We start from the raw sequence: 14904 nt of genomic DNA, 5'->3' as shown, positions 1-14904 counted from the left end.
TTAAATTTAGACTTATAATTTAAAGCTTTTATTTGAAAATATACAAGTAACTAAGGGAGACAAACCAGAAAACATTACAGGCCTGGGCTGCCTCAGCTGAACTGTACCAAAAGTTAGATGCATTACAAGTTATCGCATAATTTGTTCTTAGAAGCACGGGAAATTCTTTTCCTAAGTTATTGTGCTCTGCCTACTATAAAGTAGCCTCAGACCACTTAGAGGACAGTGGCATTTAGCAGTGTTTATCCCTTTTTGTCATAGAGGTTTTTTTTTAAGTTTATGTTTATTTATTTTGAGAGAGAGAGAGACAGAGCACACATGCACAAGCAGGGAAGGGGAAGAGAAAGGGAGAGAGATTATCACAAACAGGCCCCATCCTGTTAGTGCAGAGCCTGACGTGGGGCTTGATCTCACCACAAGATTATGACCTGAGCTGAAATCAAGAGTTGGAGGCTTAATCGACTGAGCCATCCAGGCACCTCTGTTGTAGAGTTTCTCACAAGACCCATTATACAGACATGAGGGACAGGGCAAAGATAGTGGAGGGAACAGTAGACAAGGGGAAGAGACACTTTGGAAATACAGATATAAATAAGGAGAAAACAGAATCATAAACCTAAGTAGATACTATGTTGTTGAGCTATGTAACTGTATAAATGCATACATACATAACCATTTCCTCTAGATACTATATTTCAGAAAAATTCTGTACATTTTATATAACCTGGAGTAGCTAAAAAAAGTACCTAGTATAAGGCAGGAAAGAATACAACAGATGTTGAATGATAAATAAACACAGAAGAAAATAAAGGCAAAATGCTAAATTGTTGGAGAAGAAATGAGGTTTCCTATGGACACATGCTCTTTTGCTAATAAACTAATGATCTCATACACAGTTCTTGCTTTGAACAATTCATTATGCACAGATGCAAAGAGTCTAGAGTCTAAGAAAACAATCTTCTCTATCCTCTAAAGATCAAGCAATTACAGCACAGCTGGTATGATAATTTCATTAATAACTTGTGGGATACTACACTGGTGCGACTAATGCCAAATTACAATTAGTTATAAATACTTACAAATACAATTAGTTACAAATACTATACAGAGAATATATTATTTAGTTTCTGCTTTATTTTAACTGCATTTTGCTCCATGAGTCAGAATGCATAGCAAAATCTAAAGTCTTGAAAGATTTCCTACCCACGTAATTACTGATATACTATAAGAACCCGTGACTTTGGGCTTGAGAGGCATAACAGAAGAGTTAAGATGATATTGTATGAAGTATAATCCAAAGCTCCAAAAAGCTATTTCACATCAAAAGAAATACTGTTAATCTCAGCTGGGAGAGGAAAAACATATAACAGATAACTAAGACCCAAGAGAAGGTCTCATGAAAATAGATCCTAACTCAGAGTTTTATAGCTTTACAAAAATAAATCTATTGTTACATTCCCTGATAGATAATTTGGCCAGCTTCAGGGCTCTAAAATGAATGTCTCCAAATATCAGGAGTGGAGGAAGAGAATACATCCTGCACATCAATCAATTAAGTTCCATTTTATTGGCTTGTCTGGTATTTATCAGTAACTTTAAATCCAAGAATTAAGGGAGCTCATGATACCTGCCATCTTTGGGCTCATGGACTACTCTATCCCTAGATATCTCTAGGGCACAAAGATGGTCATTTCATTGGTAATCTATTACAGTGTTCAGCTACCTACTGTCAACAAGGCTACTTTATTTCTTTCCTACTTATCTTGGAAGATCTTGATATAACCCTACTTTATTTTCCTAGATGAGCAAACTTGGTGATGCAACATTTCTTTTTCAGTTCTTTATTCACTAGACTTGTTTTTATTGACCACAGAGGAAAACCAAGGTAATTCTGAAATCACTTTTATGTTCCTCTCCACCTTTAATCATGAAGGGAAAATTTTCTACAGCCACACAGATCTGTCTTGAGATACAGATCATGAAGTGACCCTCCTTGGTTGTGTCAACTGTGGTGTGCAAAGGAGTTTTTAGGTCTAGAGGGAGAAAGATTTAAGTTTCTTCGAAGAAACCATAATTCTTCCTAGGCCTTATAGAGTCCCTCTAAATCCATGCAATTGTATCTGCTCATTAATATTTATCCCTAATCATTATCCACGAATGCTGGAATTTAGCAAGATTTATGTAAAGTATACATCATCTTGTATCTATCCACCAATGCACACAAAAAGGAAATTCATCTGATATGACATGGAACAGGCAGGAGGTGGCCACTTATTTAGGGTAAATTACAAAAACTCTTCCACTGCATCCTGCAAGCAACTTAAAAACTCGGCCACACCAGTTCTTCATCTCTCCATTCACTGTCCTTATAGGAAGTGACTAAGTGGAATGACATCTGTATGGAAAGCTAGAGATACATTGTTCCTACCAATCTTTAGACTGAAGTCAAATCAGAAGACAAGTTTCTCAATAAGAGCAATGCTGTCCTTTGGGTAGGACAGTCCCGCATTGTGCCTGAATGTCCGGAGCAGGCTGCGATGTTCAGAACCCCAGCCCCGGCCCCGCATCTGCAGGTGGCCTCGCGCTCTTTCAGCTACAGTGTAGCCCCTGATGAGCGCTGAGATCCCCCAAAGTCATGCTGACAATATAAAAGCTTCCCTATGTACACAGGGAAGACTCTGATATTCTTCAAAATGAATATGCTAAATAGTATTTTTCTAAACTTAACAGAAGCAATTTAAAGGTATTGCCAGAGCATTGGTTTCATTTGGTTCACACTGTCTTCTTATTAGGCGAACAGAACAATCTTATAGTCCCAGAGGTCATCGTGTCACAGACAGAGTGAATAGAAGAGTGAGGCTCGGCCAACAGTTTCTGCTCAAGAAAGGCTCACCATCTCCAGATTAGAATTTTGGAGAGCAGAAAGTCAAAGACCATGTGTAATATTTTCGAAAAAGCTACACATTTAAGGGCAGATGTGTAGGCTGGGAAGCCAAAGAACAGAGGCCAAGGAGGATGAGGAGGGAAAGAAGGGGGAGAGAAGTGAGGCGGGCACCAAAACAACCCTGGAAAACAAGCTAAACTCCAATGGCTGCTGCCTCACTGCCTCAGGCTAAGTCCAGTTCGTATCTAAAGGGAGTTGCCGAAGCTGAGAGGCGGCTGGGACGCTGACCACGCTGCAGGAGGCAGAGCGCACATCTAACCTTTGCTGGTTTTAGTCGGTTCTGAGGCCATGTTTCCAGTCTTCTTCTTTTTTCTTGGGACAGGTACGCATTTCCGGTCAAATGTAACAGGACTGTATTGAGGGAGACTGTTGAATTTTTTTTCAAATTCTTCATCCAGCTTTGCTGAGCTAATAAGAGGGGGGATGGAATCAATCAGCACGTGACATAAATATTTAAACAGAAAATGATACAAGACCTAGTTTAAGATAATCCATTTTCAAACAGGAGAATGCCCTTGAAAATTAGGGCATTATTGATAAACTCTGTGCAAGGACAAAAAAACATTTTTTCAGAAATGCTTGAGAAGGTTTACCGGCCCAGTCTCCTCAGTCAACTCACAAGAAAGGTTGTCTTGTTACCTTAAAAGCAGAGATATTATTTAAAATATAAGAATATTTTTGAAGTTCTTTCCATTGGCATGAACACTTTTCACTAAGTTCAATCAAAACATATTCCATCCACACAAGTTTCTCATTCTAAAGATTGTGTGTGTGTGTGTGTGTGTGTGTGTGTGTGTGTGTGTGTGTAGGCAAGTTTACTGGTGATGGAGTATCACCAAAAGTAATTTTGTAAGATTTATTTTTAGAAAAAGTATTTATTGACTAGTACTTGCTTGAAACATATCTACACACAAAGAAAACACAAACAAAAATTCTCAGTATCATAAAAACAAAATCTGGAGTTGACCAGGATGGCGATAAACCACTCAACGACAAGGAAAGCCCGTTTTCAATGAACATGCTGGTAAACAGGCAGCACCGCTTCCACCCAAACCAGGAATGACTGCAGAAACGGCACTGGCAAAGCTGGGAAATCCTTGGGCTGCTTCTGACCGTCTCGAAGGCCCCCATGCAGCCGCCTGCCTGCTGGGTCTTTGGCTGGCTGCTGACTTCCACTTACTGAGACTTATTAACTAAGATGAAACCCAAACCAATGGGAGAAGCTGCAGCAGAATGATGGCATGTGCTGGACAGAGAATGGAAGGCATCCTGGGAACAGGGCAGCTTTGAGTCAACTTACAAGAAGCTAATAGCTAATGTGTTAGGCTGCTACCTATAGGATGTACTTGAGGTGTGTCCACCTAAAACTATTGTTTGGAGGAATATACAAAAGTTGGGGAACAGGGACGAGAGAGTCAGATCACCTCAGAATAGCCAATGGACAAAGGCCATTTATTACTTCTATCAAACCAGGGAGGACAGGTGCCTGGGTGTCTCAGTCAGCTAAGTGCTGATTTGGGCTCAGGTCACGATCTCGCAGTTCATGGGTTTGAGTCCCATGTCAGGCTCTGTGCTGACAGTGCAGAGTTTGCCCCAGATCCGCTGTTTCCTTCTCTCTGTCCCTCTTCACCTTCTCTCTCTCTCTCAAATATAAACATTAAGTAAATAAAAAAGGAAGGTGGTAGATGGTGGGGGTGATACTGCTTCATTAATAAAATCACCTTTTCCATCCAGTTAAAAAACATTCATACTAAAGGAAAATCAGATAGTAATCAGATACTATCAGAAAGGTACCTATAATTTGTGACTTTTTCAGATAATCTCAAAAATCAAAAGAGAATCATGAAAATGTGAATTATAACTCATAAGGTCCCTTGGGACTTTTTTTCCTTGTCTTTTATGGCTAGAATCATCTATTTTTTTGGGGGGGGAGGTCTGTAAGATTAGAACTACCAAGACTAAGTGAATTTTTCTTGGCAACAAGTAGCATATTTTCTGTGATAAGTGGGGTTAAAAATGCCTATTCAGAAATCTCAGAGAAGACTGCTAGGAACTGGCGTTTCTCACTGCTCATCCACCATGTTGGTATGTTCTAAACAAAGCAGATACAGCTAGTCTAATTCTGAAAGGCCTATGCATGTCGGGGTTCGGGGGGCAGGAAAGACCAGAGGTTCAAGACCAGAGATTTAAGCCTATAGAAAAACCACACTCTCAGTTACATACATGTGCCTTCCTTAGAAATTATTAAAACAAAAACAACCCATACCCCAATCTCTTTTCAGATGCAGTTTTCAAAATATTGTCTCACTCTTCTTATTCCTAGAGAAGATTGGTAAAAACACCTCACTCACGACTTCAGCAGTTTCTAATGGAAGCATCAGAGGCCTCTGGGGTGAGAGTCTTAGTTCCTCTTTATTCCCCCAGGACCGCTTTCTGTCTGCAGAGAGACCTGCTCCTCTCTAAGTGAGAGACCCACAGGGCACTGGTAGTTCTAGAAGATGCAGAGCATTGGTCCTGACACTCAGTGGTCACTTTTTAAGGAAATTCTGCATTTGAAAATATAATTTGATGATGACGAATATGAGAATTTTTATGTTATTATTTATAAATCGAGTTTGTTAGCAAAACTAATTTGAACTACTTTGGACTTATAAAATATAAAAGAAATACATAAAATTATAAAAACATCATCTTAAAGTAAATAATCTTGAGGAATTTAGCAACATAAGAAATAATTTCCAATTTCCCCTGTGTGATGACCTAGAGCCTTAGAATTACCAGATTTTTAAAGCATTGTAACTTCCAAGGAAAAAAATACATTATTCCACTAACCGAAATGCAAATACTTATGAATAAACCAAATACAATACTTCCCATGCATGAAATTTGCATACCTTTAAACACACTTATGAAAAAATATGGAAAATGTAAAAATGTACTTATTTCTATTCAATATATTCTTTTCAAATTGGGCTAATAAGAAATCTCGAAGGATTTTTAAAACAGTTCAACTGAATATGCAGATACTTTCCTCACCAATATAAAGTACTGAATCTCCTAACTAACAAAATGTTTTACATTAAGATTGGTATTAAGAGCCTTTGGAATAACATTAACAATGAAGTAACTCTTAACGATTTTATCTTGATGTATATGCTCTTGTTTGATATTGCATTTCAACACATAATTAATGACAGTATTCTCTGCGGCAGATGAGCACATCTAACATTTTTATCTTAGAGCAACAGAACACGGTTTTAACACAAATGGTTAGACAGAGGTAGAAACATAACTTCACACTTTTGAGTTGTCCTATTATTTTATAAATATATGTACATAACCTTTAGAAATATTAAAGTATATACAGCAAGCAAAATGGCAAAATGTAAACATGCTTACATAATACCCATTGTAAACCTCAGATGGAAAAATGCGTCCTGGCAATATTAAAGGCTTTACAATGCCACACCACCGATACATGGTGGGCCTCAATTCAAACTAAAGCCTATGTCTCCAATCTACATTTCATAACTGAAATGTGAATGGCACGGTCACTCACACAACCAGGTTAACAGCAGGAAGCCCGTGGTGCGTGGAGATTCTGTGCTCTCATGCGCTCACGAAGACTGTAGTAAGTGCAGAGTGAGAGAACACTCCAGAAGCAGCAGTTAGTGATATATGTGTACCTTGGAAAACCTACCGCACTTGGGGCCTATGGGGAGTGTGCTGACTGTGTTCGCAGGCACTTACTTACCCAAGGAGAGAATCTTCCTTTGGCTTGGTCTTCTTGAACTTCTTGCTCCCGCTGGTCCCACTCTGATTAAATGTCCAGCTTTCTTCATTCCAACACCCTTCATGGTCCGAGGAGTTTCCTTTTCCTGAGCTTCGTTTCCCTAAGGGAATTTGAGACAAAGAATGTGCTTGGTATCGGGGATGAGGTTGCTTCCCAAGTGATTTGTTGACCCCTTAGGTATCGTTTGCATGATGCTATTAATATCTATTTCAATTTAGGAGTCCTCTAAGCAGTTCACGATGGGCCACCCTTAATAATACAACATGCAAAAAAAAAGTGTACAGCTGTGGGATAAATCTTATCATAACTCAACAGGTACTGTATATACTGTACAATTCAAGAGACAGACTAACTACTAATACCTTTTCCATTAGAGAATCAGGCTACGGTGTAGAAGCCCTTTGTTGGTGGGCGTTATTAATTTGAATTTCCCCCAGATTTACTGGAATGATATCCCTGTACTCTCAAGGATCTTCATACAGGGCCTGTTAGACCCCTTTTTCAGATATTTCTAAATTGGAATTTAGAGTGGCAAGAGGTAGTCCCCTAGCCAGATGCTGTATTTTAAACCAGATTAATTTATATAAAAAGCTCTGTGAAACTGACTTAATGTTTTAAAGACCCTTCCCTTCAACTACAGTTTTGAATACCTAATGGAGAGGGCTAGACAGATGATTTGCTTTTGGAGCCTACAAATCAACATCCTGCCCAACAGATTTGCTTGATTCAGGAAATTCTTTCCTTCAGTTTTAAAAGCTGTAAGAGCTTTAAACATGTAGTACTGATTCTTTAAAACAAAAAGCCATCTCATACCAGTTAACAAAAAAAAAGGTTTGAATTATTTGAACACATATCCTGAGACCTACCTACAAAATGAATACATCTCCCTGATGGTGCTAGAAAACATATAGGTAAAATGACACATGTATATGGTCTATAAACCATAAAAAACTGTACAAATATATTGTTTTGAGGCCACATTGATCTTTATGGTGGCTCTTCTCCAAGAGTCTACAGGAGAAAATCGCTAGGTTTTCATATTCTTTTCGGATGTGTAGGAGTTACTTACCTCTGTCAACATTAGCTCGCAGAGAGGTGAGCATGCCTTCAGACACCAGGGTTTTATAAAGAGCACCTTTGCAAGATCTCTCAGATTTCCGGGAGCCACAAGTCTCTATTTTTCTGTGACAGTCACTCTCCTCAGGCTTGGCCTGACCTGATAGGCTAGCTGGTAACGCGTCCTCTGTGGGGGTCAATGGTTCTGCTTTTATACCCTCTGGCACCTCACCAGAAATGTTCTTGCTGGCAGAAATATTAATGAAATCTGGAGGTCTTGACTCTTTGGTGGTATCTGAGGATTTCTCCTTTGCCATTTTCTTCTCTCTGGATTTCACTTTTTTCTTTGGTGGCTTGGCATCCAAAATGCTTCCCTTGCCACTCGAAGACGTGCGGACCTTCTTGCGAGGGGTTTCTCCAAGTTTCTCAATGCCCCAGTCTCCCTTTGCAACGGCTTCAATGGTGTATATAACACTCTCAATGTCGGACTCTGAAGACTGCCTCTTTTTGCAAGTCTTCTTGGGTGTGGATTTATCATTTCCATGTCTATCCATTTTGCTTTTCTTCTTTTTCTTTTTTAGCTTTTCCGGTTTGTTTAATGCTGTGGGATCTTCAATGATCACAATTCCATGAGGATGGCACAGATGATCCTTTCTACTGGGAACATCACTTATTATTATCTTGCTACTGGCAGAGTAAGAAAAATCAGGGAAGTGACTACATTTTTGATCTTCTAGTTCTTCCTTTTTAATTTCTTTGGGATCTTCCATTTTCATATCCATTGCCTCATCCATTCGTAGCTCCTCAAAATTTCTTAGTTCCTTAGAATCTCTTACATTTTCCTTAGCTGATTTTTCAAAGTCTGCTTCCTTCTGTGGCCTGGCTTCATCTGTTTTCTCCATTTTTATTTCTCTTTGTTCCTTTCCCTTCTCCAATTCTTTAATTCTTCCACCATCTGATTCTTTTGCCTTCATTATCTTTGATTCCTCCATTTTAACCCCCTCAGATGCCAGACACATCTAAATGGTTTAAACAAAAATGGGAGAACGACAAAAAATATTCTTATTGTTCTACACTTGAAATTAGCTTAAACTTTATGAGGCTATTCCACTTAAAAAGTTATCAAAACAAACTTTACAATAATCAGTCCACTTTTGCCAAATTAATTTAAATGACGGAAAATTTAAAAAGGCTGTAGACATGATAAATTCATTAAGCTTCAGACAAGCACAAACCCAAATTCTCATTTTCCAGCTTCATCAGAAGCTTTTTCTATGCAAACATGAATTCAGTAGAAAGCAGATGGGCTCTAGAGTTGAAAGACCTGGGTTTGAGCCTTAGTTTTGCTACTTGCTAACTCGGTGGCCTAAAATGAGACATTTCACTGTTTACTCCTCTGCTGTCTTTGTAAAATAAAAAGGATGGCAAGAACAGTTGTCTCAGAGGATTCTGTGAGCTTTAAGTGAGATGCTATACTGATGGCAATACTGACTGTTTAGATGTTTACCTTTTCTTTTTTCTTGGGGAAACAAGAAAAATAGCAACATTTTGTACTTACCCACTGAAATTAGAAATGAGATGATGATTTGTTAAATAACTACAGAAGATTCTGGGTAATTAAAAAAAAAGCGTTACAGGCCTCAGATGCTGACAGATAACCGGAGAACCACAGAAGCAGTGAAAGCTAAATGGTGGTGTTTTTTGTTTTTTGTTTTAACTCATTTGATGGCAGGATTGATCTAATCTGAACTTACTGGTCTGCAAATTCTGACCAGAACTAATATGAAATTGCTTAACATCTTAATTCACATGTAACGTGACTATTCATATGCTTTTGCTATCAGCATCTTCATGCATTTGCATTATGCCCTGCGGGAATTAACTGCATAGCTTAAGACGCATGTACTATATCATTTTTCTAAAATCTGAAAAATTCTGAATACCAAACACATCTGGCAGCAATCTGGTTATATTTTAGAACTCCCCAAACTTCACACAGAGGACCTTACAGGAAACACTTGCCATCTTCCTATCTGGCTCCTAGGTACCTCAAAAATTCAATCTAAAGCTATTTTCTGAAAGGGGAAATTACAGCTTATTGTAGAATTTATTTTCAATATGTGGACTTTCATTCATAAACATTCCCTGAAAGGCTCCCAAGTGCCAGGCCCCATGGGAGGACCCCAAAGATCATTCTCTGGGCTCAGACTTAGCTTGGGGGGACACAGTTAAATGCATCAAGAAGGTAGGAATGATCAGTCAATACGGGACCTGTTAGTGTTGTGTCTCTCAGGAAAATGGTATAAAGTACATGGAAATGAGCCAGCATGCTGAGGGCACCTGCTCCTTCTGTGGTAAAGTCATGATGAAAAGAGGAGCTGTGGAGACCTGGCACTGTCGTTCCGGCGTGAAAATGGCAGCTGACGTGACTGGACCTCCGGCACCCTTCTACCGCCACAGGCAGGCCTGCCACCAGATGCCTGAAGTGGATGAAAGACCAGCAGCACAAGCTCCAGCAGGTGAAACACTGCTGGCCTAGAGTAAATGCCTTGATTTATGGAACTCTCCCCCAAAATAAAAAGAATACGAAGACCAGTAAGTTCTCCTGTCTGCCTGAGGATTCATCATGAGGCTGACAACGCCGATTAGGCCACGGCAGAACAGGAGTTCTTCTCCATTACTCATTTTACCTATTTTGTATTAACTACTTAGAGGAAAAAGAGTATTGGGTTTTGCTGAGCCCCCAAATCAAGCACATAAGTTAGGAAATTGATATCTTAAAAAAACTTTGCCATTGTGTCAAATGGCAAATTGTCAGAAATGTTAATGTCTATAAAACTCATTAAAAGTTTTTTAAATGAAATTTAATTTTAGAGAGAGTGCAAACAGGGGAAAGGGGCAAAGAGAGAGGGAGAGGGGAGAGAGATGGAAAGGGGGTGAGGAGAGGGGGAGAGGGAGAGGGAGGGAGGGAGGAAGAGGGAGGGAGGGAGGGAGGGAGGGAGAGAGAGAGAGAGAGAGAGAGAGGGAGAGAAAATCTTAAGCAGGCTCCATGCTCAGTATGGAGCTTGACGTGGAGCTTGACATGGAGCTTGATCCCACAACCCTGGGATCAGACCTGAGCTGAAAGAGTCGGACACCAAACTAAGCCACTGAGGTGCCCCTAAAACTCATTTTTTAAATAGATAAGAGATTCAATTAAATAGGAGATCCTCTTTAACTTCATTTTTCCCCTTAGTATTTTCAATGCATCTCAAATCTTTCTGTGAGAATTATAATTGGTAAGTCTGAGAAGAAATTGGAGAAGGGTGAGAGGAGGCAGATCATGCAAGTTTAAAAAAAAAAAACGAACATGACAAGAGCACCCAGCTCTTTAGATTATTCACAGGGAGGATCTGAAATAGTATGGGTTCATAATAAAGCTATCTTTTTTGGGAAATCATGTAAGTTAACTTTTAGACCTTAGCAAGTAGTTATGAAGACTAAGAACTCCCCTTTAGCAAACACTTACCAGAAGTAAGATCAAAGCAAAAACGCTATTTTAATTCTGACACACTGACACACTTAATCTTCCCTGCATATTTTATTCTCATTGGAGAATGCGCTGTTTTTGCATTGATTTTGAATTTTTATTTTCCTTTCTCAATCATCCTAGCCCTTCATGAAGAACTATCCCACATGGGAGCAGAGACAATACTAGCTCTGGAAAGAAGACTGGAAAGGCATCCTCAAGGTAAATTTTATGGTTTTTCAGCTACTGTCACTCTGGCGACCTTTAATAAGTCCCTGCAGGAGCCATGTCCCAAGCAGGCACTGGGTTTTATAGTGGCATGCCAACAGTTTGTATTTGCATAGGTTCCTCTGAGCAAACCTAATAATACTTTGCAAACTCCATTCTCTGCTTCAATATATTTCAAAATGATTCTCCTCATCACCCCTGATAGGATTCCACAGCTAGAAATGAAATGGAACAAATGCAGACATTCACTCTGGGGACACATTCCAGGAAATAGCATAATATTTCTTGTGGAGGTAATTACACCAGGCACTAGTCATGCTTTACTTCCTTGTTTTGAGCTCTTAAAAGTTTTTTCCCCCCACAAACAGAGTATGTTAATCCTAAATTATAAGAAAAACAATTATATTGCTGGAAGTGAAACTATAAAAATAAAACAAATAACTCTGAGTCAAAAACTACAAATCATAAATCTCACTAACCAAAAACCCAAATAAACACAAATCAGACTCTCAGAGCTGGATGTCATATTAGGTAATCTAATTTAACATTTTTCTCCATGTAGAAATTCACTTTACTACAATTTTCCCAAGACTTAATTATCTAACTTTCTGCACAAAGACACTGACCGTATTAGAGTAGTTCTCTCTGAAATATTTAAAATTTTGAGGAAAAAAACTATCATACTAGTTGTTCCCTGAAGTCACATAAAGTAATCTGCTTTCTCTCATAAGACAGACTCTCAAATCCTGGGAGATAGGTCTTACTTTCCCATAAGTCTCTACTCCTGACATAATATCCCCATTCCTTTAACACGTAAGCCTTCCCGACCTTTCAGAAGTTGGGCCTCTCTTACCTAAATGCAGTATGGCATCCTGAAGTGAGAGCTGGGCTTTCTTGAAGTAAGTTGGGTTCAAGACCAAGTACCATTGTGCTTGCCTAAGGCTACAGCACAGTGAGTTATGTAGCTTTGACTTGAATCCGTATGAGGAAATAAAGGCTGAGAACTGGGGTAACAGTACATGCTCCACTGGGTTGTTGTGATGCAAAAGTGAATAAATGTGTGCGGACACAACACTTTACGCATAAAGCTTTACAAGGGCCAGGGAACATGGAGTTAGCAATATCTTTCTCAGAGTAAGTTCCTAGCTTTCCTGTAATGCTCTAGATGAGACGTAGAACTGTGTACTTGCTGGCTAACAGGGACATACTTATCTTCTAATGGGCCCAAAGATGGAGCTCCCCCCGGCACTGTAAAACAAAACAAAACATACTTCTGGCCTGTACTGGGCTGGTGGTCAATGAAAATCTTGAATTTCTTTACCCACCTAATATGCTGGGAAGCTTGGTCTCTCCCATTCTATAATGTACGTTATTTCTTGTACTTAGCTGTGAGATTTTCCATTTTTCCTTACAAAGTTTATCCTTTCCAACTCTGAATTACATTACCTTCCAGCTTCTGTGTTACGGACACATTTGATAAAGTTGCATTTTATGTCTTCATCCAAATCTTTGGTAATGTTGAATAGGACATGGCTAAGGACAGAGCCTTCTGGCAGACTTTTAAAGCCCTTTCATCAGGTTGATATAAGCATTAATAAACTTCAGCAATCTAAGAATGTTTTATAATCCAATCTAAATTCCCCCAGTTTTGTTCATAAGGACATCATAAGATTATCTGTCAAAACTCTTGCTGAAATCTGGACATGGTATGCCAACAGCATTCTCAGCCAATTTTATAACCGTACCAAATATAAAATGAAAATGGCTTATATTACAGTCTAGCTAGGCAAACAGAAACAACTTAAAGCATATCTAGCAGAAGGAATTTAATGTAGGGAACAGGTTGGTTATCCAGGTCACGAAGAGCTGAGACACCCAAACAGGAGGTTGGTGAGGCAATCCAGGGATTAGCAACAGTGGAAACAAATGGGGGAAGGCCCGAGAGGAAGATGGAACCATGGTAGGCCCAACCAGTGGAGCTCAACACGCGAAAGAGATGTTACCTTTGCTTTGTCCCTACCCCTCCTCACCTCTTCCCTGTACATCCTGGCCACTCTCTTCCTCCTATTCCATATCTTCCCACCAGTCTCCCACTGGCAGGACCCAGCTGGAAATCAGTGGGCACAGGCAGTGGGAAAAGGCAGTCTACGGCCTCCAAGGATGTGAACTGGCATGCAGGGAAAACAGACTCATGCAGAGAAAGCACCCAGTTTTTATCTTCTTTTCCATGAGATCAAACAGTTTATTATTAGAAATAATTCTCAAGTCTCTAGGAATTAATAGTCTATATTTCCACATAAGATAAACAACTTGGGAATAGCTATGGACGTAGTAACTCTTAGAAGATGCCATTAGTCTTAGATGTGAGCAAATCCTATGTTGAGAAGCTATTCCAAAAGGGAGGGATGCTGGAGCCAGACTGTCTGGGACTACACACTGACTCTGCCTCTGATCGGCTCCTTTTCTATAAACCTTTCTGTGCCGTAGTTTCCCCATCTATAAAACACAGATGTTCACAGTATTTTTCATAGGAATACTGTGAGGTTCAATGAATTGGACATGTACAGCACTTAAACTAGTGCCCAGTACAGAGCAAGAATAAATGTATTCTGACAGCCACTCCCTGGCAGCTTTGTGCCATATAGAATATTAGCTACTGATGTAGTACTAGTCCTATGGATATCATTGGCAGTGCGTCACGGCCCTGGTACACTAAGTACTTTGCTTTTATTTTTTTTCATTCTAGAGGTGAATGATTCTATAATTGGGGGAAAAAACATAAAAAACAAAATTAGATGCAGGAGATCTAAAATCAGTTATCTTTCAAGAAGCTACTCATTAAATAGTTAAACTGAGTTAAACTTAGTTCTACTACTGGGTACAAACATCTACTTTCATCTACTTTATTTTAAAAAAAAATTTTCTTTTTAATGTTTTATTTTTGAGAGAGAGAGAGAGAGAGAGAGAGAGAGAGAGAGAGACGGAGACAGACAGAGACACAGTGTGAGCAGGAGAGGGTCAGAAGGAGAGGAAGACACAGAATCTAAAGCAGGCTCCAGGCTCTGAGCTGTCAGCACAGAGGCCAACGTGGGGCTAGAACCCATGAACCATCAGATCATCACCTGAGCTGAAGTAGGGTGCTTAACTGACTAAGGCACCACCAGGCACCCCTACTTTCATCTACTTTTGAGTGCACTTACCAACTAACGTTAGTGGGGCTTATGAAAGTGGATACAAACTACATTCTGTTCACATGCACAGAAATGCATACAGATAAGCACACAGTGGACACAGAGGAACATAAATCAGTGTGAACTCAGGTGAATAAAACTGTACTGTGTGTGGGAAGCACCAACTCAATGTCTGTTATTAATT

The 14904-nt window shown here is 39.5% G+C and overlaps 1 protein-coding gene across 15 annotated transcripts in view; it reads right to left on the bottom strand.

Moving 5' to 3' along the window:
* BBX (BBX high mobility group box domain containing) overlaps positions 1-14904 on the bottom strand; it is a 275389-nt gene that overhangs the window by 28359 nt on the left and 232126 nt on the right. For all 15 annotated transcript variants that reach the window (XM_029939243.1, XM_029939242.1, XM_029939246.1 and 12 more), the window contains 3 exons: positions 7807-8812; positions 6699-6837; positions 3204-3352 (listed from right to left, as the gene is read on the bottom strand). In XM_029939243.1, the coding sequence (XP_029795103.1) occupies positions 3204-3352; positions 6699-6837; positions 7807-8812 (1294 nt within the window). The remainder of the gene's footprint in view (positions 1-3203; positions 3353-6698; positions 6838-7806; positions 8813-14904) is intronic.

The sequence above is a fragment of the Suricata suricatta genome, chromosome 5 (assembly GCF_006229205.1).
Source record: "Suricata suricatta isolate VVHF042 chromosome 5, meerkat_22Aug2017_6uvM2_HiC, whole genome shotgun sequence".
Taxonomy (NCBI): Eukaryota; Metazoa; Chordata; class Mammalia; order Carnivora; family Herpestidae; genus Suricata; species Suricata suricatta.
Note: the sequence above shows the minus strand (reverse complement) of the source record. Positions and strands in the feature narration are given on the sequence as shown.